The 25,853-nt window shown below is 54.8% G+C and overlaps 1 protein-coding gene across 38 annotated transcripts in view; it reads left to right on the top strand.

The window, feature by feature from the left end:
• Tnk2 (tyrosine kinase non receptor 2) overlaps positions 1-25,581 on the top strand; it is a 38,504-nt gene extending 12,923 nt beyond the window's left edge. The window contains exons 1-17 of one of the 38 annotated variants that reach the window (XM_075966467.1): positions 1,938-2,065; positions 4,465-4,560; positions 7,748-7,928; positions 9,358-9,428; positions 11,205-11,426; positions 11,969-12,121; positions 12,508-12,785; positions 13,315-13,441; positions 13,811-13,957; positions 14,049-14,143; positions 17,876-18,070; positions 20,362-20,453; positions 21,048-21,092; positions 21,757-23,105; positions 23,198-23,293; positions 23,452-23,579; positions 24,820-25,581. In XM_075966467.1, coding sequence (XP_075822582.1) covers positions 2,012-2,065; positions 4,465-4,560; positions 7,748-7,928; positions 9,358-9,428; positions 11,205-11,426; positions 11,969-12,121; positions 12,508-12,785; positions 13,315-13,441; positions 13,811-13,957; positions 14,049-14,143; positions 17,876-18,070; positions 20,362-20,453; positions 21,048-21,092; positions 21,757-23,105; positions 23,198-23,293; positions 23,452-23,579; positions 24,820-24,826 — 3,336 coding nt within the window. In that variant the 5' untranslated portion in view covers positions 1,938-2,011 and the 3' untranslated portion in view covers positions 24,827-25,581. Of the gene's footprint in view, positions 1-1,608; positions 2,066-2,567; positions 2,702-4,159; positions 4,561-7,747; positions 7,929-9,357; positions 9,429-11,204; positions 11,427-11,968; positions 12,122-12,507; positions 12,786-13,314; positions 13,442-13,810; positions 13,958-14,048; positions 14,144-17,875; positions 18,071-20,361; positions 20,454-21,047; positions 21,168-21,756; positions 23,106-23,197; positions 23,294-23,451; positions 23,584-24,819 lie in introns of those variants that run through there. The other 37 variants (XM_075966486.1, XM_075966457.1, XM_075966438.1 and 34 more) reach the window with 37 other exon arrangements.
• The last annotated feature ends 272 nt before the right edge of the window (positions 25,582-25,853 follow it).

Here is a 25,853-nt window from a genome sequence, read left to right as displayed (position 1 = left end):
AGCCATGGTGTGTGTCTGAATCACTCCCTTCTCTTCCTTGGCCTCTGGCCAGCTGCCTCCTCAGACCAGTGATGTCATACCACCCTGACCTGAAGGTGTGGGGTTGCCTGGTACAGTCCCCTCTGGAATGAGGTCTTGAGGGGAACCAGCCTGGCCTTGGGCCAGAAGCCTGGGCCCCGCATACATAGAGGTGAGTTGAGCAGATCTGACTTGGCGGAGTTCATATGGGCGACAGGAGAATTCTGTGGCTGTTGCTTTGGGGAGGAGCTGTGGGCTCCCGTGTTTACCAGAGAGGAAGAGGGGGCGAGGGACAGCTTGGTTGTTGGGTTGGCATATAGTCCCAAGAATATGGTAGGCTGCTTTTTGGAAAAAAACAAAATCCTCTTGGCAGGAAGTTGCTTGTCACGTCCACTTCGCAGTGTGAATTTGTGGTTTCCCTGGAGCTGTTGGAGAGTCCAGGAAGATGGTCTGGCTCTGTTTGGTTATATGGTGTGGAGAACTAAAGGAGAGTGAGGCCCAGTGAGGGTGTCTGTGTGGACTGGATTCCCGGATGTCACAGTAGTGTGGCTTCTGTGCATTTCTTGACAGTGCAGGGTTGGGAGATGAGATGGAGAACGCAGGAATGAGGGATGGTTTTGAATCAGACCTCATTCAGCTCACCTGGGCAAAAGGGGATGGGCAAGGTGTATTCAGCCTCGCTTTCTCTTCATGCTGCTCACTCTGGGCTCTTGTAACTGTACCCAAGACTAGTTTCTGCCATCGCTGTGGTAAGATACCAAGGAGCCTCCATGTAGGCTAGAACCTGGGGCCTGGCAGAGTCCTCTCCCTGCCATAGCTGCTCCAAGATGGGCTGTGTGGGGAGGAAGTGAAGCCTGCTGGGAACTCACAAAGTGCCCTCCTAGGCTCTCTTCTTTTGCCTTGGGGCTGATTGCAGGAGTATCTAAACATTTTTCTCTGCCTCGCGTCCCAGGAAGGAGGAGAGTGCCCTGAGCTCAGCTGAGCTCTAAATACCTGCTGGGAAGGAGTCAGGATGCCTCAGATGCCATAGGAATGAGGGTGTGTGTGTGTCTGTGCTCCTGCTTTTCCCAGCCACTTCTCCAGCAGTCTGGGCTCCTCAACTCTGAAGTCACAAGCGTCTGGCCCCAGTGCACTGATCTGCTGAGCATGCCCAGACCCAGAGCTGTCTGAGAGGAAGGAGAGGTCGAGGACTGGAGAGCTAAGGGCAATAGGATGCCCTGGGTCTGGGTCTGTCAGTCTGCCCATGGGGAGTGGGGGATGGACGGAGGGATAGCGATGTGACTTCCATGACTGGGTGAGGAGTGGGTTAGGGAGCTTAGAACTTGTATGTGTTCTCAGCAGGTCGGTGCCAAGCATTCTTGGAGTGGAGTAGACTTGGATGTTGACGGGGTAGGAAGAAGATATTTCAATCCCTAAGATTGCTGGGAGGGGCTCGGTGAAGTAGGACACAGGCTTCTGTGGCTTCTTAGGTGACCCCGTATTATTGAGTATCAGGGTGTTTGGATCCCTGAGGTACTAATAGGTGACTCTGGAGCTTGAATTCTTGGAGGCTCCTGAAGTTCAGAGGAGCGGTGGCTCTGAAGTCAGAGAGGGTGGAGCCTCTGCTCTGGTTTCCTAAGGGTCGCGGCTGCCACTGCTTGCTGGTTAGCTGCACAGGGGCAACGCTACCCAGAGACACAGAGACGAATAGAAACTGGGAAGGAGGCTGTGGGGACGGGGTGCCCACAGGCCGGGCCCAACCGGAGCAGAGGCTGTGATAACCTGGTTGTGGACCTGAGCCCTAGGAATTCATGCAGGTGCCGGGATTGGAGCTTTTCCAGCCGAGGCGCTTTAGCAGCCCCTCCCCTCCTGAAGGATGCTCGAGGCCCGCCCCCGCCCCCCTGGACGCAGGGGAGTGACGCTGCGGGTGCTGCTGCTGCCGGTGCCGCTGGAGGGGCGGGGGCTGCGGGTAGCTCCGCTTCCCTCTGCCCCCACGGTGGGACTTTTGGGTACAATGGGGGAGAGATCTGCTTACCAGCGCCTGGCTGGGGGCGAGGAGGGACAGCAGGTAATGGGGATAGCGAGAAACCTGGAAGTCAGGCCTCATCTGCTGGTGCTCTGTGAGCCCAGCTCTGCTCTCTGCAGCGGAGCTTCTTCATAAGAGCTCAGGGTGCCTGTGGTCCCCCCCCCCCCCCGATGTAGGGCTAGGAGGCTGGGTGCAGAGCGGTGTGTGTATGTGTGTGTGTGGCTGATAAGTCTGAAGTGATGGTGGTGGTGAATTATTGATGCTGGTATCTGACTCAGTGTGGGCCCCTAGGGGTACAAATAGGCTTCCCTTTGGGCTTTCTGCATTGCGGGTTAGGAGCCCAGGAAACACATCTAGTATTCAGGCACACTCATTTATAGGAGGAAGCTGTGTTTTGGGCGTTCCCATTTATTGAGTTGAGTATGTGTATGAATCCAGATATCCCTGTGGGCTTTGGAAAATGGCACGGGTCCTCTTCCCCTTGGAGATCAAGCACTTTCTTTCCTAGCCGGGAGAGGGCAGTAGCTGGCAGGAAAAGGGGAATGTGCCTGGGAGTTGAGAGGCAGAAAGGTCAGGTCTGTTTTCCCAGGCTAGGAAGAGGTCCAGGAACTGATCTGGTTTCTGACCCCACGATATACGTCTGTTGCCCTCTTCAAGTCTCCCATAGCTGGATTCTGGGTAAGCTGCCAGGTGTTCTTACACAGACACCCAGGGGAACGATCAGGCATGGTTTTCTAGTGAATTTGGGGCATTCCTTTCTGGGGTGGCTGGAGTTTTTACGCTGACCACTCTAATCAGCCTCAGCTTAGCAGTAGAGAAAAAAAAAACCCTGTTTAATTTACTGACAGACGCAGGTCAGCTTCAGGTGGTATCTTATGGAGAAGGATAGTCTGTAGCCTGCTGCAGTCTGAGGGTGTGGTCAGCCAACCTGTGCTGAAAGGCCTTGTTCACGTAGCCTCGGCCTGACCTTGCCTTGCACATTTGACCTCAGTGGTCACACTGATTGTTTGCTAAGCCTGAAGAGAGGCTGTATTTGGCAGTCCACAGTCTTTGTATGACTGATGGCAATGGGGAAGGGCTGTTGCTGAGGGCACCCCTCATCAGAATAGAAAATGGCTGTCCTTCTAGCTAGGAGTCTAAACACTGGAAAAGATCCTGGAAAGAGTCTGCTGGGATGCTGACTCCCCAAAACTCCCCCATGAGCCAGCTGTGGCTCCCTGAGCTGGCAGCCAGCTGGGTATGGACAAGAGAGCAGTGTACAAGAAACAGGGGCTCCTTAGACTGGGGGGTGGTGCTGGGATCTGGGGAGCAGAAGAGGACTTCCTGCAGCTGTCAGGTGTATTTGGGAGCTGCAGTGAGGGGTGTAGAGCAGCTGGCCTCCTTGAGGGGCAGAGGGACCATTTGTCAGCTGTAGGAATATGGGGGGCCCCTGGGGGCTTGGTGGGGCGCCTCCTTAAACTGAGGCTGTTATGTGTGTGCGGTGCTGTACGAGATGCTACCCTGCAGCCTGAGCTGCAGCTTTGAGGTGGGAGCATCCCGGCAGAGGGCTTGGATGTGTTTGTTTATTTGGAGGGAGTCTTGGGTCTTTGCCAGATAATCTGGGGAGTAGGCACCCTGGTTGTTGTGGGCAGTACACAAGGCAATCCCGGGGGAGGAGTGGAGATTCTCACCACCCCCTTGGCTGGACTGTCCCACTCTGGCAGGCTGCCAGCCTCCTATTTCCGTCGGGCACCAGGGTAACAGGGCCACATTAGGGTCTGAGCCAGGAGACACCCAGCCAAGGTTGGGACGTGTGTGGGGGAGGGTCTTTGAAGGATCTGTCTGCAGGATCCAGGAAAGACTCAGAATCCAAGCCCCCAATTCAGGCTGTAGTCAAATCCCCATAGACCCAGAAAAGCCCCATGGGGGCTTGTAACCCCTTTTTATATGTGCCGTTTGGTTCACGGCCCCCACACTGAAATCCCAGGGATTGTCTGCAACCGTGAGGGCTGCAGTGGAGGCTAGAAACAGGGAGCCTTGTGTATGGGGAGTAGTGGGGCCGGTGCTAGGAGGAAGAGTGCCCCCCCATTCCTGCTGTCCTCTTGGCAGTGATTCAGAAAGGTCTTTTTTCAGCCAGTGTCAGAGCCGCTCAGCTGGGGAGGGAGGGAGGGAAGGAGGACAGGCAGGCAAGCAGGCAGTGGGGGGAAGCCCGGGGGTAGGACTAGAGCTGTGAGCACTGCCCTGGAGAGGAGACAGGAGAGGACCCAGCCTGCGGCCAGCTGTGGAGCAAAGCCGGCACTCCGTTCTTCCCCGTTCCCTACTTCTGGTGGGACTTGGGGGATTTCTAAGACAGGTTTCCCACCCCCTGGCCGGTTTCCTTGCTGGGCAGAGCATAAAACTCAGAAGCTGTGGCCCTTGCCTGCCCTCTTTAGATCTAGGCCATAGCTCCTTTGACTTCTTAGGGGCTTCAGTTTGTGGAGATGCCGGCAGCCCGTCGGTTCCCTGGCCTTGAGCTCTCCTTTCCTCTCTTGGCCAGACTGCGGCGACGTCTGTACACAGTGAGTGGTGGTGTGGGGGGGCTGGGGGTGGGAAGCGCACTGGCTGTGGACATGGTTAGCCCCTCGGTAGCAGCACTTTACAGAGGGGCAGGGTAGGCATGACTGAGGGGCACCTTCCTGAGGCTCATGGAGTGTAAGCTGGAGTGTCTTCCTTCCTAGCTGCCGCAGTCGTTCTTGGGCGCCTGTGTGCACGCCTGCGTGTATGAGTGTGGTCAGTCTGGTGTGTGCTTACACGCAGGCCATGCAGCTGCATGTGCCGTACACAGGTAGTGTAGATTTCCTACCATGTTGTGGGCCAGACCGTCTGAGCTGGGAGTCGCTGCTCTAGTGCCCTGTGCATCACAGACAAAGGAATGTGGCTGGAGGGAGTCTTAGGGGCTGTCACTCTGGGCTTAGCCGTAGCAACGGGACTAGACCCCCACCTGACTCCTCTCTTCGCCAGGATGTCTTCTAGGCTTCATATCTCTCCCTCATGGGTGCCCTGTCCCTGGGTTGGGGACTGGAGAGGGGAGTGTCCAGCTGAGCAGAGAGGTGTGTTGGCTAGTCTGTGAAGGAAGTGGGGGGACAGGCTGGGCTGTGCTTTCTAGGTAGCTTCAGCAGGGCCTCTGGGTTTCACTGAGCCCTCCCTGACTGTTCAGGGTGTGACTTTGAGCTATGACCTGGAGTTTAGAGACGGGAATGGGGAGTTTGGAGTCCTACGGCTTGAGGGTGTGGGAGGAGAGGAAGACCCGTGGCTGCTTCTCCTGATGGGACCAGTCGCCCTCATCTTGAAGCCCTGCCACATAGCTAATGGGGCCACTTCGCTCCAGGCCCAAGGCCCAGTGGTGGAGCCCGGTGCAGTGATTTTTCACCCTGCACCTTGGGCTTTACTCTGGAAAGCAGAGGCACACGTCAGCTTAACCCCCACACACTGTTTGCAAACAGTTCATTTTGTTGAGGACGAATGCGTCAGTACAACTAAACGTTTAGAGCTGACGTAGAAACTGTAGCTTTCTCAAGTTTTTTCTCTTATTATTTTATGTATATGGGTGTTTTGCCTGCATGTATGTCTATGCATCGTGTGTGTACAGTGCCTCAGGAGGCCAGAAAAGGAAGTCAGATAACCTGGAACAGGAGTTACAGATGATTTTGAGCTGCCATGTAGATGCTGGAATTGAACCCTGGTCCTCTGGAAGAATAGTGTGTGCTCTTAACCTCTGAACCATCTTTCCAGCCTCATAACTATGGTTTTGAAGTATTAATATATTATTTTTTCGCTTCCCTTCACAAATACAGTTAATAGGAATGTTACATATTAAGTATATGTAGAGTCGATAAACATGGTGCCAACTATAATATGTGGAGAAATAAGAGGAAAATAGTTTGTAACTCTTGATGTATTCTGTCATGTACTAGCTGTATTGTGAGGGACCAAAGAGGCTAAAGCCTCAAGAGAGTCACTGGGAGGAGTTTTGTGATAATAGGGTATATTCCCTAGTTTTTTTTTAATCTGATAGTGGACTTTTGCTATATTCCAAAGAGTAGCGTTTTCCTCAGTTTACACAGTAAACAGTTCACACGGTTCAGGAAAAGCAGGCTACAGTAAAAGTACAAAAGCTTTTTCTTGTTAATGTACAATAGAATCTAAGTCTAGGTTTGGATCATTCTAATGGTTTCACCTGCATGAACTAAGTTGCATGGAATCCGTGTGTTCAAATCTGTCCTGTGCATTGCAGAATAACTCATGTTCTTACCCCTTACTACCTGCTAAATGTCACCCCCCCCCACTATGACAGACAAAAATATCTTCTATCTGGAGGGTTGTTCATCCCTTAGAGAACCATCCAAATAAAGGGTTACAGCTTAAAGTTTGGAAGCCGCCCACCAGCCCAGTCTCGTTGGTGGAAGAGCCAGGGTTTGAACCAAGGGCTTGTCCTTCCTATCCCTTACTCTTTGTGGAGCCCTGAGGTGCTGGGAAAAATCTGAGCTGCAGCTCCTAGCACTGTTGGCAGGACCACTGGGAACTGTGGGGGTAGGAGGCTCAGGCTGGGGGGCCCATTCCTCTTATTGCGTCTGTATTGAGAGTGCGCTATGTTCAGGAGCGGGTCACCTGGCCCCAGTAGACAGCTGACCTTTTCACCTCACCTGTCTTCTTCCTCAGGAACTGAGGTGAGGCCAGAGTCTGGTCTGCGAAAGTGCTTATTGTGAGGTGTTTTACTCAAGCGGATGGGTTTGACTTTAGCTTTGAAGGTGGTCTTGGCCTTTTCCTCTGGACCTCAGACCTTGGACAGGTACTCTCAGCATTGCTGGTTGTAGCCCGCAGGTGCGTTTTGTTTTGCCTGTACGTATAGACTGTGTGTGCACTCACACATATTTTAGAGTTGCACTGTTTGGCGTCATTTAAAAGTTGAGACAGATAAAATGTTAAGTGAAAAAGGAGAAACAGCAGTATGGGTAATGTGTGACTTAAAAGGACACTTAGAAGACATTGGCAGCTGGCTTTGGGGACTGGGAGCTAGGTGGCTGCACAGGAGGAGAGAGAATGAGGTTCCCTGTGCCTTTTGAGTATTTACCGTGTGCATGCGTTGCCATTCCGAAGATATTTTTGAAGGTAAGATTTCATACAAATTGTGACATCTGGTACTGCAAAACTGACAAGTTTTGGTTAAAGTCTGGGCCTTAGTCTCTTGGGGCAGCTGTTTAGGGAAGCGAGCGCCCGCTTATTGGGGTGTCTGACCCTCCCTGGTCCACACCTCCCACTCTCGTCTTCATCTTATGGCACTTTAGGCACGTGGGTGTTGCCCGTGGGTCAGTGGGTAAGGCCTGGTGGTGTCAGGCAGTAAGAACTGGACAGATCTTCTGATGAGGGGTCCGGTGGATGGATCTCACAGGGCCACTGTACCCCACCCTGACTTCTAAATGAGATTGTAGGAGTAAGATGACTGATAACTGTTAGTCTGTGCTTCAGGGGCCTGTGATTCCCTGAGGTCCCTGAGCACAGTTGATCTCAGTTCACTCAGACAGAGAGCACAGATTTGGGAGTAAGACTTGGTTCCTGACTGCTCTGGTCTGGGACTCATCTCCGCTGTTTGGGGGAACAGGAAGGTGCTTTGGGTTCTATAGAATGTGGGTGAGCCACATTGATGGCCAGGTCTCCTGCCACTTGCTTACATGCCCTGGCCCCTCAGCTATGCTTCCTTTTCCGCAGAGGCTGGGGAGCAGCAGCATGCAGCCGGAGGAGGGGACGGGCTGGCTGTTGGAGCTGCTGTCTGAGGTGCAGCTGCAGCAGTATTTCCTGAGGCTTCGCGATGATCTCAACATCACCCGCCTGTCCCACTTTGAGTATGTCAAGAACGAGGACCTGGAAAAGATTGGCATGGGCCGGCCTGGTAGGTAGCCCGTGGGCCTGGCTTGATCCTCTTGACCATTGACTTGGTACCTTTAGTATGGCCTAGGACACAGAAGAATCTCTTTGTCATGGCAGCTGAGAACTTTGTCAGCCTGAGACCCAGAGCCCCTGAGATGAGTGGAGGCATCAGTAGAGGTGCTGGTCACAGGGTTCCCTGGGAATGGCTTCTGGTTGTAAATGTCAATTGGAAAGTCCTTTCTGTACTTTGTGTTTTTGAGACAGATTCTCAGTAAGTTACCCAGGGTAGCCTCGAACCTGTCCATAGCCAAAGCGGACCATGGACTTAAGTTCCTCCTGACTCTGCTCCCTGGTAGCCGGGATTATGCCTTTGCTCCCAGGCCTGCTTCCCAGCCCACCCCATTTTTGTTTGAGCAGATATTTGTGGGATGTATTTCCGGTGTCCCTTTCGTCTCTTCTGTTTGATTCTGAACACCATTGGGGTCAGTGCCAAGAGCTCTACAATGAGAAGGGAAGACAAAAACTCTTAGACGGGGTCAGAGAGATTGCTCTGTGGTTAAAGGCGGTCAGGTTGCACCTCCCAACATGAGGCATGTGCATGTACCCTGACACACACAATCCATAAATAAGAATGTAAAGTCTTTTAAAGCCCATCCTGGGCTACTGTAGACTGTCTCAAAAAACACAATCAGAAACCTTAATGTGTTCAACTCAGAAGAGCCAAGTGTTTTGTAAGATTAAAAATGACACTAACTTCTGCTGCTTTAGGCCTGGGTAGTTTATCTGTCTTAGTGTTACTGCTGAGTGCTGAAACATCACGATCAAGGCAGCCTGTGGAGGGAGGGGTTCATTTGGTTCACACTTCCACGTAGGAGCTGTCGAGAGGACACGATCTTGGAGGAGCTGATGCAGAGGCCACGAAGGGGTGCCACTTACTGCCTTGTTCCTCATGACTTGCTCAGCCTGCCCAGGGGTGCCCCTTCCCCGTCAGTCACTAATTAAGAGGATACCTTACAGCCTGGTCTTCTGGAGGCACTTTCTCAACTGAGGGTCTGTCTCCTCTGATGACTCCAGCTTGTGTCATGTTGGCGTGAAGCCAGACAGCACGGTGCCTGGTGTCAGCAGCGTAAGGATTTTATGGGAAATAAACCTTAGAATGGAGGGAATTCTGTATAAATCTTTACTTGATTTGTCTGGAGAGTTGGAGAGTCAATTGCCCGCCATGACTGTTCAGTTTTGATGAAAAGACACCTCCACCCAGCTTGAGAATCATGCAGAAGTAGAATGCAGAGATTGGGTGAATGAAATTCCTAGTTGTCTGAGCAACTAATTCAACTGGTGTCCGTGTGCTGAGCGGTAGCTACTGGTGGGCCTACTGGAGGAACCGAGGAAGCCTGCCAGGTGGATAGCAGTCTTCCTGACAGCCCTGGGCTCCTTTTCCCTCCTCGCAGGTCAGAGGCGTCTGTGGGAGGCTGTGAAGAGGAGGAAGGTCATGTGCAAACGCAAGTCGTGGATGAGCAAGGTGCGTGAGTAGACTGTGTGGGGGCGGAGGGGCACCCCGAGGGCCTCACACCGCTGGCGGGCCTAGGACCTGCATTCTGTCCTCAGCAGGTGTAATCTCACCAGCTCCTGCACACTTTGTACAGACCCCCTCCTCCAGGCTTTTATCTGGCAGGGCACTTGTGGAACTGCCTGGCTAAGTGTCTGTCTCCGCCACAGACGGACACGTGAACAGCCTCTCTGTGTACAGGGGCAGGGACTTGTTGACAACTGTCCCTTTGAGTCAGGCCAGTGTCTGTCGTAGGGTAGCGAGGACTGTCTGGATGTGTTGGCTTTGACATGCTGCCCCGCGTCTCCCATGTTCTCTGGTCATCTGGCTCTGCTGACGACTTCCTTCCCCACAGCTCCCCGCACCCGTCCTAATTTGGGTCTGTGGTGTTGTGAGTCCCTGATGTGACTCAGTGGAACTTTGCCCATTGTCTGGAAGACAATGAGAGAGGAAGTGAGCCAGCCAGGGCCTCCCTCCCCACTCCTGGCCTCAACTGGAGTGGGGGGTGAGCAGGACAGAACAGCCGGTCAGGGATTGGGCAGTAGAGATTTCCTGGCTGCAATTTGGCAAAGGGGCTGTCTCTTGAGAGCCTGTGGCCTTTTCTGGGGACACAGTCCTGGTCCTTTGCCCAGGTTTTAGTGAAAGATGAGTGTGTCAGGCTGATTGACGGTGGGAGAGAGAAGCAGTGTAGCAGCTTTGGATCTGTGCCTGACTCATAGTAGGTCTCTGGGTGACCAGTGCCCTTCTCCCAACGGTCATGTCTCCAGGAAACCAGTGTTAGCCTCGTTACCCAGCTTACCTTGCACGACTGTGGGAAGGGTCCCTCCTGGCTGCAGTGGCTAAGGGAGACCTAGTATATTAGTAATTCTAGATACTGGACCTCAGATTTGATTGCCCTTAGCACATGCAGGAAGGTGGCCAACCTTGGGGAGCTGAGGCCAGTCTGCCGCCTGGAGCTAGAGCTCTGGAGGCCCTCGCAGACTGCCATGCCCAGGCCTGCTCATGGCCCTTTTCCCGTCTCTTGACCTTTGACACTTCCTTCTCAAAAACAGGCCTTAGAGACCCCTCTAGTCTTCCATCCTTCTCAGCCTCTGACTCTAGGCTCCTCTCCAGAACCCCAGCTGTCTTCCCAGGCCCTTCTCCAGAAAAGACTCACTTCATCTGCAACACACACACACACACACACACACACACACACACACACACACACACACCACAAACTCATGGTTCAACCTCAGACTAAAATTATCTTCTCCCTTGGGCAGGATGAAGGGCAGGCGACTCCCCAGGGAGGGTAGAGACAGACAGCGCCAAATGGTTAACCCAGAGAAGGGGCCAGGGCTAAAAATGGACAGGGAGGTGTTTGGAGGGCCCCTCAGGCTCCTACCCTCTCTTTGTGTGCTAGGGGCAAAAGTGTGTGATGGATAAGAGGTTCAGGAAGGGAAGGGTAGGACAGGGAGGAGCTGAAGACCAGGGGTGGGGGGTGTACCCAGAGGGCTTTGTGCTGTCCATTCACAGACCAGTTGGGGTCACTCTAGCCATAAACTGTACTTTTACCTGTTGTTGACACCTACCCCGAGGCTTCAACTGTGGATTCTCAGGGTATACTCGGGAGGAAGTATGAGCCTTTAATGGGCTGCCCCTGGGCAGCTTGGCAAAGCCAGGAGCTGTGTGAGGCCTACCAGTGGGGTGGAACTGAGTGGTTCTGGAGCTCTGGGTTCCATCTGGCTCCTGGCTGCCTTCAAACAGGTGTTCAGTGGAAAGCGGCTGGAGGCTGAGTTCCCTCCCCATCACTCTCAGAGCACCTTCCGGAAGCCCTCACCCACCCCAGGGGGCCTGGCAGGGGAAGGGACACTGCAGAGCCTCACCTGCCTCATCGGGGAGAAGGACCTGCGACTCCTGGAGAAGCTGGGAGACGGCTCCTTTGGAGTGGTGCGCAGGGGTGAATGGGACGCCCCTGCGGGAAAGACGGTGAGCTCTGTGTGGGTTGTAAAAGGCCTCGCCTTCAGGCTTAACTAAGCACAGCGGCTTCTTTTTTCAACTCTAAAAATATTTTAGTTTGCTTACTGTGAAAGATTGAACTCTGAAAAGTGAAAGACCAGTGGTCTGCCGTTCTGTTGCTTGACTGAAGCGGAGCCGTAGTTGTCTTCTCTCCAGCCCCCACCCCACAGGTGTTGTGTTCATTTCAGATACATCCCCTTTTCCAGGGGAGGCTGCTGCTGCAACCTGCAGTTCTGTAGCTTGCAGAAATAGCTAAACAAATTATTGTCTTCGTGCTGCTCATCTCTTCATGGACTGTCACTGCTAACTTGAGAATTTTCCTAGAAAGAGCAGGCCCACATTTAATGACCTTCAGAGGTCAGTCAGCCCTGTCCCCCCGTCAGGGACATACACACTCACCCACTCAGGTGAACAGGTCTGAGACAAGGATCTTTGTCCCGAGTTGGAAGGAGCAGTTAGCTCAGTGTTGGCGACCCACCATGAAAGGTCTAACTCCCTGCTAATCCTGACAGGTGAGTGTGGCCGTGAAGTGCCTGAAGCCAGATGTGCTAAGCCAGCCAGAGGCCATGGACGACTTCATTCGGGAGGTCAATGCCATGCATTCGCTTGACCACCGAAACCTCATTCGCTTGTATGGTGTGGTGCTCACGCCACCCATGAAGATGGTGAGAGCTTGGGTAGGAGGGAGGGTCAGAGAGCGTCTCCCACCACGCATGGCCAAGGGGTTTCCAGGGTCCTGCCCAGCACTGCCATTTCTAGATTTTCTAGTACCCATTGACAATGAGCTGTGCCCGTAGGAAGGGCTGGCCCTTAACTGGAGTTGGTCTTTGGAATTTCTAGTCTGACCCTCTTTGGGGTGCTGCTGTCTGAGTCTCAGATCCCTGGGGTCACTGGAGGGACAGGGCTGGGAAGCTGTGGAACTCGTGGTAACTCTGAGCAGACAGGTCAGGAAGGAGCATTACGTATGGCTATGGCAGATGCCCAGAACGGGACCGGAAACCTTGCCTCTCAGAGAGTAGAGATCTGCTTACCCTCTCATGTCTGACCTCAGGTGACAGAACTGGCACCTCTGGGATCTCTGTTGGACCGACTGCGTAAACACCAAGGCCATTTCCTCTTGGGGACTCTGAGCCGCTACGCTGTGCAGGTGGCTGAGGGCATGGGATACCTGGAGTCCAAGCGCTTCATCCACCGGGACCTGGCTGCTCGGAACCTGCTGTTGGCTACGCGCGACCTGGTCAAGATTGGGGACTTTGGACTGATGCGAGCGCTACCCCAGAATGATGACCACTATGTCATGCAAGAACATCGCAAGGTGCCCTTTGCCTGGTGAGGGGCAGGTGCCGCCGGCCTGTAGGGCCTGAGTTCCACCCCAGGCTCAGAAGACCCACAAGCTTCTGGGCACTCTGTTACCCACCACAGGACTGTCTCTGCCCTGGCCTGTCCTTATCTGTTCTGGGCCTGGGGTACCTTTCTTATCTACGTACATGTTTGCACATCCATCCAAGGAATTCTCCAGGGGGATACAGGAAGGCCCAAGGGTGACTGCTCTTGAGATATCAAGGGCATCGTACTTAGTAGCGTGCTAAAAGGCCCTGTGGAGGGCTTGCTGTTAAATTTAAAATGTATGGGGAATAGCCAGGAAAGAATGGTCAGTGGGCGTGTTAAGTCAAGCTGGCCCAGGCAGGAATAGATTGTGCTGCATCTTGAAGGCTGAGACTGGTGCTATTCACCTGTGTGTTGTGGTACCTACCCGCCGTGGGCCCTGGCGGGACTGATGTTTCGCTTAGAGGATAGGATCTTCTGGTTCCAGAGGTAGGGTCCACAAGAAGCCTTCCCTTTGACCCTTTTCTATTAGGTGTGCCCCTGAGAGCCTGAAGACACGGACCTTCTCTCATGCCAGTGACACCTGGATGTTTGGGGTCACACTGTGGGAGATGTTCACGTATGGCCAGGAGCCCTGGATTGGCCTCAATGGCAGCCAGGTGAGGGGACTAGGGGCGGGCTCCATAGGGTGGGTGGGAGTCATCCTCCCCTGGTTTCCAGCCTGACCTTGTTGGAACTGATTCTTTTCTGATCGACTCTCAGTATGCTCTGTGTTGACACGGCCTCTCTGAGCTTAGCCAAGCGAGTGGCTACCGAGAATGTCACAGGACAGGGATGGGGTGGGAGGACATGGATGAGGGATGAGTTCTGGGCAGGGCTAAGGCTGGAAATAAAGGTCTTGGGCTCTGGGGACACGTGTGCCGTGGTGGCCAGGTGTGTCATCTTCAGCTGCGGGTCCGGGTAGGGAAAAGCCGGTGAGGAGACGAGAGCCCTGCTGCCCCTAACCTGTGCACCCTCCTGCCTGGCAGATCCTGCATAAAATTGACAAGGAAGGGGAGCGCCTGCCCCGGCCTGAGGACTGCCCCCAAGACATCTACAATGTCATGGTCCAGTGCTGGGCCCACAAACCAGAGGACAGACCCACTTTTGTGGCCCTTCGGGACTTCCTGCTGGAGGTGAGGGCGGATCTGCCCATGGTGGCTGGGGAGCGCAAGAGGGGGCATTGGATGCTTAGCCTGGACCGGACGTGATCTGTTTGTGCCCCAGGCTCAGCCTACTGACATGCGGGCCCTTCAGGACTTCGAGGAGCCAGACAAGCTGCACATCCAGATGAATGACGTCATCACTGTCATCGAGGGAAGGTAGGGGCGTCCCTTCCAGGGCACAGGCTTGAGAGGTGTATAACAGCCCCCTCTGCCTCTGAGAGTTTGTGGCCGAACAGAGGCTGGGGCGGCAGCGTCGCTGACAGGCCTCACACTACTGAGAGCCGTCTGCACAGATTTTCCCTGCTAGCCCCAGCCCAGATTGGCCTCAGAGCTGGGGGTCAGCACCAGAATCCCCAAATGTTTCTTGTTCTTCACTTCTGGTGTCTCCAGCGAAGGGTTCTGTTCTTGAGAGGTCTCATGTAGCTCAGGCTGGTCTCAAATGCATTATCCTCCTGCCTCTGCCTCCCAAGGACTGGGTTGTGGGTGTGAACAGCCATGCCTGGCTGCTCACCTCCAACCTTTCAGGCCCCAAGCAGCCTCTCCCTGCTCTGCCTCGCCCTTTTGGCAACTTTCCATCCTTCCTGTCAAGCGCCCTCCCCCCCACCGGGGTTTCCCAGTCACGGTCTCCCTCCATCCACTGCCTGGACCTCTGTCCCATTCTATTCCCAGGGCTTCCCCATGAGGACTGCTGTGTGTCTGACCTACTTGAAACTCAGGGCACAGCCTACGTGCAGTATCCCCTAATCAGCCTACCTGCATTCCCCACGTTTCTAGTTCCAGCCCCTGCCCTGGCTCTACCCTCTGCTGGTCCTGCCTCCAGTCATCTGATCCCCAGAGTGTCTGAGGAACTGGTAGGGTGTCTTTGCATTAGCACTGTGGGTGAGTGTTGAGGACCAGGAAGAAAAGTGAGGCAAAGGGAGATTCCCTGTACCCCTTCCACTGACTCAGAACTGGGTAAGGATGCCTGCAGGGGGCCTTCAGGTATAACTTGTGCCTTACTGGGGTTGGTGAGTGTGGTGAGTCCCAGCCTGAGTCAGTGGAACGGGCCCTGGAGCTGGGTGTGTTAGATTTACCTGTATCCACTGTGACCCCTGTCCCACTGCCTCAGGCCAGGGCTCTCATGTTGTTCTGTTCTTGGAACAAGAATGACGTCCTAGCTGGTTACAGAGAATGGGAGAGGGTTGTGATAGAAGTGAAAAAAAAAAACAAAACCTGTTCAGGGAGACGTGGAGGCAGGAAGGAGCTGTGAGTAGGCTCAGGGAGACGTGGAGGCAGGAAGGAGCTGGGTTTGGACCTGAGGGGCAAGTCAGAGGCCTAGGAGTCAGTAGTCTGGAAATAGGCTGAAGATAGGAAGATGTGAGGATGGGTAGGGAACCTCCTTGGAGGTACCCGGGGCAGAAGTTGGCCTGTAACCATTTCCACTTCCAGGAGCCAGAAAGCCCTGGACCCAACTCCTCCTTGCGCTCCTCTGGCCTCGAGTCTTTACTAGTCTGTCTCTTGCTCCACTTGGAGCCCGTGTTCCCTGGGGGTAACGCTGGAGTTTCCCGGGTGTTTCTGGAAGTGGTGCCCTTGGTCATGGAGAGCAAAGCAGGCTGCAGGAGGGGCCAGGGGAATGTCTCTTCTTGGGAGGTTGTCCCGGGTGTACCTTGTCCTGCCCTTCCGCCCCAGGCTCCCATTGCCTTCAGCTGCTGGTAGTCTCACAGCCCATGGTTTAGCTCCTAGAACACGTCCCTCTGAGTTGCCAACTCTTACTTGGTCCCTGGAACTGCTCAGGAGGTGGGAGGTGAGGGACACGAGACTCCAGCAGCCGGCAAGCCTCGGGAGTGGGCCTGTGTATCTGTGGTTACCGGGGTTTTCCTCCTTCTTTTCACCCCCAGATCGCTCTGTTTGTTTGCCTGAGTTGTCTCCATGTCTCCGGTGCATGAGCTTTGAGAGTCTCTGGGTTGGGTTTGTCTCTGTGGCTCTTCCTCTGGCTCTTGCCTGTCTTCCTTGTATTTCTCTTTTCTGGCGCTGTCTTCAGTCTGCTTCCTAGTTCCAGCTCTAGGATGCAGCTTGTCCCAGTGCTCAGCTCTTCTCGGGGTACGGGGCAGGTAGAGGATACCTAGACGTTCTGTGAGCTGAGCTCAGGGAACTCTGTCTAGGTTTGGAGGTACGCAGAGCATGGTGGCACATTCCTTTAATACCAGAACTTGAGAGACAGAGACCAGAGGATCTCTGTGAGCTCAAGGCCAGCCTGGTCTACACAGTGAGTTCTAGGACAGTTGGGGTTACATAGAGAGACACTGTCCAAAAACAAACAAAAAGCCCTAAAACTAAAAACAGACGTGGGGATACAAGTGATGATAGGCCTTTCTCAAGGGTCTTACTTGGGGGGGGGATGGCTGGCGGCCCTGTTTTTTTCAGAAGTGGTATTGAGTGGGGACAGAAGTTTTGAAATCCATTTGCAGGTTCTTGGCCTGGCCTGGCCTGCAGCCTCCACTTCCTGTAGTAGGAGGGGTGGAAGGCACTCATCTTTGCCCTCAGAAGGGACAAGGTAGGATTGTGTGTGTTGTGAGCAGAATGTTTGGGTAACATTTCTACCTCTGCTGCGGCTCTCTGAGTTAGAGAACACCGCAGGAGGTGGGCAGAGTAGAGCTTAGGGATAGCCGCCAGGGAAGGGATGGGTTACTTCATGGAGGAGCGCTGGTGTTGGGAGGTGCTGGGCAGGCCTTGCTGCCCTGTGCTTTTCACGGGCAGCTCTGTGTGTGCGTTAAGGATCCTTTCTCTCCTTGGAATGGCTCTGCTATTTTCAGATGAGATTGTTCCTTCTCAGGGTGTTGTCCTTTCTTCTTCCTTCCTTCCCTGCCCTTCCTACCCTGAAGGCAGGGAGTAATCACAGGGTTGCTGTGGCTGGTGGTGGGCCAGCAGGCAGCCTTAGTGACCAGAAGGCAGCTGTGGCAGTGCACAGCAGCTCCCCAGCCCTGTGCTGAGGCCGTGTTCACGGGAGGCCGTTCTGAGGGGACAGGGCAGGCAGGCAGTGGTGGTGCGGGTAGGTCCCTGCAGCACGATTGTCACCACCGCTACCTTAACCCAGACTCTGTCCACACCTTCAGGTATGTGCAGCAGACGCAGGGCCTCCGCAGCCAGCTCTGGGGCATTTGGAATGTTCAGAGAGAGCTCTGTTCTCTTCCACTTGTTCTCTTGCTGTGTGGGCTCAGCCTGGGTCACACATGGGTTTGCTTTGTCTGCAGAGTGAGGGACTGAGGTCTTTATGATTTGCCGTACTGGGAAATCTAGACCACCCGATTGTAAGGCAAGAGAGTCGGCCTCATCACGAGAAGAAGGGAGGATGGCAAGGCTGGATCCCCACAGCCCTGCCCACAGGTGGTGCCAAGCCCCAGGTCTCCATGTGCTCCTTCATCTTGAAGGTCTGCATGGCAGGGTGAATAGTAACTGGAAGGCATGGTCCTAAACTCATGGGGTTCCTTGTGGCTGATATATCAACTAAAATTCCTAGGACCCTGCTGAAGAGTGAATCTAGGGACCCCTAAGACCCAGGTAGGCCCCCGTTGTAGGTGGGAAACGGGTGTATTGTGAGAGTGAATTAGTTTTGCAGACTCAGTTGATTCGGATCCTGGTCATGTAGGACAGTTGTTGGAGCTGGTCTCCTTGTTTGTAGACTGTAGACAAAGCTACCTGAGCTTGCCAGAGGAGCTTAGAGTAAGGCTGAGCAAATAGCCAGGCCCTCTTCAGGAGTGGCAGGTTATGGGGCTGTTGTTGGACACAGTGGACTGTTGGGTGGACGAGGTCTTCAGTGCACACCCTTTGCCAGGGGTCCATGAGTAGGGACCTTAGCCTGGGGTCACTTCACCCCTACTTCGTATTCACTGTGTTATCTTTGTCACACAGGGCTGAGAACTACTGGTGGCGTGGTCAGAACACCCGGACGCTGTGCGTAGGACCCTTCCCTCGGAATGTGGTGACCTCCGTGGCTGGCCTGTCAGCCCAGGACATCAGCCAGCCTCTACAGAATAGCTTCATTCACACGGGGCATGGAGACAGCGACCCCCGGCACTGCTGGGGGTTCCCTGACAGGATTGATGAGTAAGTACCTGGACAGAGACTACCGGATACGGTCCTGGGCCCCTCACCACACCACACACAAGCCCTCAGAGGTTCCAAAGATGGTGCTGCCTGTTACTGATGAGATGAAGGCTGTGAATAGGCTCTGAACTTAGTGCTGCTCAAAGCAAGCAGTACCAGGAGCAGGCAAAGAGCATCCCCAAAGTCATTTTCCAAGGCCAGGAATGGTTAAGGTCTTAACCTTGTTGGCCTTTCCAGCCAAGTGGGGTCCATTGTGAAAGTTCCGGTCCCAGTATTTCCTATAGTGGATGGCTGCTGGGCAGCAGGACAGCCTTTGCCCTGGCTGTGGGTCGCCTGTGTAGATGCTGGCCCTCGAGCCATGTGTGTACACATGATTGTCTATAGTCAGTTGCTTTTCTCTCGTGACAGGCTGCCAGCCTCAGGGACACAGATGCAAACTTTCCCCATCCCTGCGGCTTGTTTATCACTTGTCCTCGGGGATCCTTTGGTGTGGCACTTGGACCACATCCCTTTCTGTTGTGCCTCGTTTCTTCTCTGCTACTGTGTATGACATTTGCTCTCTCCCTTGCGATGACCCCTTCTGCTCTGGGTCAGAGGACAGTGCTGACTATGCAGAGGGGAGCGAGAGGCAGTAGGCCTCACAGCCCTGCACCGTGCGTTGCAGCGTTTACCTCAGAATAGGTGTGTAGGTGTCTGAGGCATGAGTAAGTAGATCTCCTTTCTGAATTCTCTCTGCCCTCACTCCCCGCTGCAGGTCCTTAGCTGTACATCCTCCTGTGCTCTTCCTCACTTCTGTTCTCTTTTAGCTTCTTCTGTTCCGGAAGCCCTTCTACCAGAAGAGAGTAGGCTGTGGAGGTGGGGTGGGCCAGGTGTAGGTGACCGAGTGCTGAGGGTGCTCGGGGGTGGTGGGCCAGGGAGCTCTTTGCTGGGCCCCCAGCATTCTCTTCTCCCCAACACCACCCTGTGGGGCAGAGCTTCTCTGTCTGTGCACAGTTTTCCACTGTAAGTAAAATCAAGGTCAGAAAATCCCAGGGATGGACTTGTTTTTACTTGCTAAAAAGTCCCCTGTCACCCAGCAGACGAGGCACCACCTTCTGACACATGGGGAAGACACTTGGGAAGCAGTTCTCTAAGACATCTGCCTCTGAGCAACACTTTTTTTCCTTCAGGGGTTTCCAGAGTTGTGGAGCCCTGAACCTATGAGGTCAGGTGTCATGTCTATTCAGGTCCAGGTCCTTCAGGGGTTTCCAGAGTTGTGGACTCTGAACTTATGAGGTCAGGGGTCATGTCTGTGCAGGTCCAGGTCCTTCAGGGGTTTCCAGAGTTGTGGACCTTGAACCTGTGAGGTCAGGGGTCATGTCTGCAGGTCCAGGCAGGAGGGAGTTTGTTTCCCAGTAGTGGGCACAGTCCTAGGGGATCTTAGGGAGCAGTGTTCCTCTAGTCTGCCCCAGCCTACTCTGTTTTGGGGAGGAGGGACAGGATGGAGATTCACAGTCTTTAGGTAAAGAGTGAGATCCCTGGATCTGAGAAAGATACAGAATTAGGTACTTTATGGTACTCGGTCAGCTCTCCTGCTGGGTCTCTGTGACCCTTCTCTAGCTGCCTCCTCCTGAGAGTATGGTAAAATAGGCCTTTGTTTTTCCATACCCCACACTCCAGACCCACGGGCCCCTAGAGAGGCTCTGCCTCACAGGAACCAGGTAAGGGCCTCTGAAGAAAGGGGCCCTGTGCCCTGTGTCCCGCGCCTGTTGTGCCTTAGCCAGCCTAGCTCATTCTTTAGGCTTTAATCAGCTTTGGTGACTAAGCCCCAGGTCTCTGATAGTGACAGCGTAGGGCTGGGGTAAGTGAGTGGGGAGCCTACCCGGCAGCTCAACCTCCTCCCCATTTCCTGTGGTTCAGCAGAAAGCTGCTTCCTGCCCACCCTTCTAGGGGCTAGCAGCAGGTGCTTCTCTTCAGTCTGGAGAACAAGAGTGTGCCAGCAGGTAGAAGCCTGGCGTGGGTTTGGATGCTGTCAGGGTTATCAAGGGCACCTCTGCCCTTGTAAGGTATGGAGTCCATGAAGGCACAGGCTTCTCAGCTTGGGTCAGGTGTGCTTACCCCGTGGGAGCCACCTCCCAAGGGATTGATCAGTACAGAGTCTGGGAGCCTTGTGACTCAGCTTCCTCTGAGTCTTAGTCTTTGCCTTGCTCACTAAACACTCAGGAAGGTTTTGTTTTGTTGTGGTTTTGGCCTTCATCTCCAGAGGTGTCTCCCCAACTGCTCTGCCTTCTGACCTGCTTCTCTCCCAACAGACTGTATCTGGGCAACCCCATGGACCCCCCTGACCTGCTGAGTGTGGAGCTGAGCACCTCCCGACCCACCCAGCATCTAGGAAGGCTGAAAAGTAAGAGCCCTCCCATTCCTTGGTGTTCCCAATTCACTGGCCACCCCAAGCCTGCTCTTCTGCTCTGAGGACAGTTGGGCCAGAGCAGCAGGTGGGACAGCTGGATTCCTGGCCCTGGCTGGGCGTGGGGTAGGGTAGGAGAGGAGAGGCAGCTGTATCCGCCGAGGTGGGTATCCTTGGGTTGGTCTGCATTGGCCCTGCAGCCTCAGCTTCCTCCTCCCTCCTTCACCAGGCTGTTCAGATCCTGGCTCCCGTACTTGCCTTAATCATACTCTTCTCTCCCAAGCCAACACCCCACTCTGGGCTCCGTCTCAGCCAGGAGCCCCGTCCTCCTCCCAGATCCTGTGCCTGTCATTCTGGAACACAACTGTTCCATCCTGCCTCCCCGTTCCCTCCCACCTCCCATCTTCAGTTGGGTTTGTGTGTTTGCTCACTCCTGTTCACCTCTCTCTCTATTTCTCTCTCCTTCCCTCCCTCCCTTTCCCTTTCTCACCTGAACTCTTCCCTCTGTCTGGCTCCACCTCCCCCCTCATCCCTGCCCTGCTTGGTCACTCTTCTTTTCTGCCTCCCCTGTCCGCATGGCCTTTCCTACAGGGGAGCCTCCACCTCGCCCACCTCAGCCTGCCATCTTCACACAGAGTAAGTGGGGCTTCTCAGGATGCCTTGGCCCCTGCCCCCGCCCTCTCTCTCCTCTCACCTCTCCTCTCCTGGAAGGTACAGAGCCCCAGCGGCTGGCTGTGTGGAAGGGGAAGCGGGTGTGTGCTGTGAGCTTTTGCTGCTGAACTGGCCCGGCATGCCTGCCTCCCCATCTGTGCCCTCAAAGATGATGCGGTCCTGCCGTGACTCGGCCAGCTCGTGCTTTTTCAGACATGCAGAGGTTGTGTCTTGATGTCAGGGTGGCATCAGGAGTCTGTCTTCTGAGGGAAGCTCCTGTTGGCCTGTGCCTGCTCTAACGGTGTGCCCCAGTAGAGGTGGAGCAAGGGGTTACTAACCAGACCGAGAGAGCAAGGAGTTCAGGGCTCTTGTGTTATGGCAGGAACATCAGAGTCAGGTGTGCGTGGGATGTTGGCCTGCTCTCGCTTGGGTAGAGTTGGGAGGCCTACATTGAGGCCTGAAGGCAGACAGCTGGCTCTGCCCTGTTTGAGCAGGGTCAGGTATGGTCTTGGTGCAGAGGCTAACCTCTGGGGAGTTGGTAGTGATGGGTCAGTGGGGGCTACTTGGTTGCTTTACATATCCTACCTCCCCTTGTTCCCCACTCATACCTGATACCATCTCCCTGTTGGGGTTTCCCTTTTTGTCACAGAGCCAACGTACGACCCTGTGAGTGAGGACCAAGACCCCCTGTCCAGCGACTTCAAGAAGCTGGGCCTGAGGAAGCCATCCCTGCCCCGAGGGCTGTGGCTCACAAAGCCCTCGGCCCGAGTGCCAGGCACCAAGGCAGGCCGCAGCAGTGGGGGCGAGGTCACGCTCATCGACTTTGGCGAGGAGCCTGTGGTTCCAACCCCACGGCCCTGCGCACCCTCCTTGGCACAGTTGGCCATGGATGCCTGCTCCTTGCTGGACAAGACACCACCACAGAGCCCCACGCGGGCACTGCCACGGCCTTTACATCCCACACCTGTAGTGGACTGGGACGCTCGCCCGCTGCCCCCGCCCCCTGCCTATGACGACGTGGCCCAGGATGAGGATGACTTTGAGGTCTGCTCTATCAACAGCACGCTAGTGGGTACAGGCGTCCCTGCTGGGCCGAGCCAGGGCGAGACCAATTATGCCTTTGTGCCGGAGCAGGCACAGCCGCCCCCTGCCCTGGAGGACAACCTGTTTCTTCCACCCCAGGGTGGCGGCAAGCCACCCAGCTCAGCCCAGACGGCAGAGATTTTCCAGGCACTGCAGCAGGAGTGTATGCGGCAGCTACAGGTCCCCACTGGCCAGCTGACCCCCTCCCCCACCCCAGGAGGTGATGACAAGCCCCAGGTGCCACCCCGGGTACCCATTCCCCCTCGGCCCACACGTCCACGTGTGGAGCTATCTCCAGCTCCCTCGGGTGAGGAAGAGACAAGCCGGTGGCCTGGACCTGCCTCCCCTCCCCGAGTGCCTCCCCGGGAACCCCTGTCCCCTCAAGGCTCAAGAACCCCAAGCCCCCTGGTGCCCCCTGGCAGCTCTCCGTTACCACACCGGCTCTCTAGCTCACCTGGAAAGACCATGCCCACCACCCAAAGCTTTGCCTCAGACCCTAAATATGCCACGCCACAAGTGATCCAGGCTCCTGGCCCGCGGGCTGGCCCCTGTATCCTGCCCATTGTCCGCGATGGCAGGAAGGTCAGCAGTACTCACTACTACCTGCTACCTGAGCGCCCCCCTTATCTGGAGCGCTATCAGCGCTTCCTCCGGGAGGCCCCGAGCCCTGAAGAGCCAGCCTCCATGCCTGTGCCCCTGCTGCTGCCCCCACCCAGTACCCCAGCCCCTGCTGCCCCCACTGCTACTGTTCGACCTATGCCTCAGGCTGCCCCAGACCCAAAGGCCAACTTCTCCACCAATAACAGCAACCCAGGGGCTCGGCCACCAGCCCTGAGGGCCACTGCTCGGCTGCCACAGAGGGGCTGCCCAGGGGATGGGCAAGAGGCTGCACGGCCAGCAGACAAGGTCCAGATGGTGAGTGCCAGGCCCACTTCGAGGTGAAGGGCAGGGGTCTGAGGGTCCCAGAGGAATGGGCCCAAGTGGTGCTGATGGGTGGGTGTGCCCAGCTGCAGGCCATGGTGCATGGGGTGACCACAGAGGAGTGCCAGGCGGCCCTGCAGAGCCACAGCTGGAGTGTGCAGAGGGCTGCCCAGTATCTGAAGGTACCATCACTTCCTGCCTGCTCTGGCGTTGAGGGGCCTTGAAAGCTGGTTCCGCTGTACCTGACCCTCCCCGCTGGCTCTGAGTCCTGTGTCCCGACTCTGGTCTGGTACCCCTTGCCCCAGGGTGTCCCATGGCACCACTACCCTTTGCCCCTCAGGTGGAGCAGCTCTTTGGACTGGGTCTTCGGCCACGGGTGGAGTGCCACAAAGTGCTAGAGATGTTTGACTGGAACCTGGAGCAAGCTGGCTGCCACCTTCTGGGTTCCTGTGGCCCTGCCCACCACAAGTGAGTCACACAGCGCCCTAGCTCCCTCTCCCAGGAAGGCTGTCCTTGGGGAAAGCCACACATAGGTAGGGAGTCCCCAGCTGGAGGGGAGAGGGCAGGGCCCCAGAGGCAGGAGCTTTGTCTAGAACAAGGAACAAAATGAACTCAGACACTTGGTTTTTATCATGAGTGGATGAGTGGAAGAGTCGCCTTAGGCCCTGGGTGGAGGAGGCGGACTTCCTGACCTCCTCTCTGGCTGCCCAAGTGCTTCATGGTGTAACATTTTAGTCCTGGTTGTTTAAGCAAATATTTCTTAGCTCTTGTACCATATTTCTGTTGAACATGCCGGTTAGTACTGGGGAGGAGGGTGGCTCGGTGAATGCGCTGCTTGGTGTACAGGCGTGAGAACCTGAGTTTAAATCCCCAAACCTGTGTGCAATACGGACATGTAACTTGCACCTCTGTAATCCCGGTTCTCTTATGGGAGAGATGGGAGGCAGGGACAGAGTAACCCCCAGAAGTTTAAGGGCCTGGCAGCCCGGCACACCATAGCAGGAAATCAACAGAGATCCTGTCTCAAGAAGAGAGGCAAGGATCCACACCTGAGGATGTTCACTGACTTCTACATACCCACTGTGGCACGCACACCTGTATTCACACACAGACACACTCCCCTCCCACGCCCTTTTCTATATATGGTAATATTAATGCTTTTTGAAGGAATAAACATTCAAAGAAAATCTCATTGTTTTCTCACTAAAAGCTTATATATATATATATAGTCATATAAAATAAAGCACACAGATTAATATTAATTGAAATCTTTATCAAGCCCCAAAGTGGTGAACAGGCAGACGTGAAACCAGTGCGGCTCACTGGGCGCTGGGAGGCAGGCGCCTTGGGGTCTACCGGTCAGTACCGTTCTTACACAGTGTAACTGACTCTAAGCAGAGACAATCGGAAACACAGTGGGAGAGGGCTGTGGCCCTCACTCAGCCGGAGTATCTGCCAGTGGTTGTCCCTAATTTACATCCTGAGAAGACTGGGCTTCCTGTTGTGCTTAGATACTCCAGTACACAGTAGTACTCTTTCCTTAATTCAAAAGTTCATCAAGAAAGACATTTCACAGTAAGTTCTAAAACTGTTGCCTAAAATTTCCAGGTTATTTTTTGTTTTGTTTTTGCGTAGTGACCCTGAATTTCCCATAAGCTGTTTAGCTCATGTTGACAGATAAACTTTTTTGCTATTTCCCATCTTTCAGACGCTGATAGTTGTCTGGAGAACAACAGTCTGCGCTAAAGGAACCACTTGAACCTGTCTGTAGGACCAGGGTGGGGAGATGCCCATCTCAGGCCTGGAACACCCACAGCTTGGACCTACTGCTGCCTGTTGCTCCATGTGGACAGAGCAGGAGGCTGGGACTCTACCTTGCCCACCTCACTCACCCACCCAGCGCTGTTCTGCACAGCTTGGTTCAGCCCTCAGTGCCCCAGCCAAGAGGTGGGAAGGAGCCTTGTGAAGGCAAGACAGGAAGCTGCCTGGCAGGCCCTGTGTGTGACCTGCCCCTGGCTCAAGATCAGGGCTGGGTTACTGGCTAGCGTGTGCCCCAGGCTTTGCCCTGGAGGACTAGACTAAGGAAGCCAGGCTTGACTTGGGCAAGAAGGATGTGTTGGCCGCACAGAAGGGTCGGCCAGCATCCAGCAGGCCCTTCCTAGGGCTGGGCCCTTTTCCAGGGAGCCCCTGTAGGCGTTTGGAGTGTTGGACAGAATGTGACTTGTGGCTTCACTGTGAACTTGCAGACTTGGACGCTCCTAGGAGCTTGTACCTGGAGACAGTCTGAAGTGGCTCAGAAACAGAGAAATGGCGGCAGGTTCTCTGGCAGGGCCCAGGGCCCGAATTGGAAGGAGACCCCAGGGGCACCAGTACTTTGTTGTTTGACCCCTGCCCTTCCCCGTTGCTGTCCCAGCTCTGGATATCCGCTTCTTCCAGTGAAATAAATTCCGTTTCTATTTTATGTTACCCACTCCTGCCTGTCTTGTTTCTTGTGTCCCTCGTCTCCACAGGCCATGGCTGTCCAGAGCAAGCAGCCTTTTATTACCCCCTACAGGCGGAGAGAGGAACTGCAGCCTGGCAGAGCCTTTTCCTGGGCCCTCTCAGAGCTGGCCCTCCTTTCCTTTCTGGTCTGGGAACGTCAGTCTTCTGGGGATCTGTTCCACTGCTTCTGAAGGGCAGGACACACTTCAGGAGACAGTCCGGTAGCTCAGCTAACGGGAACTGGGTCAGAAATGGATAGCA

Source organism: Microtus pennsylvanicus, chromosome 1 (genome assembly GCF_037038515.1).
Source record: "Microtus pennsylvanicus isolate mMicPen1 chromosome 1, mMicPen1.hap1, whole genome shotgun sequence".
Classification (NCBI taxonomy): Eukaryota; Metazoa; Chordata; class Mammalia; order Rodentia; family Cricetidae; genus Microtus; species Microtus pennsylvanicus.
This window is presented reverse-complemented; position numbering and strand designations above follow the sequence as displayed.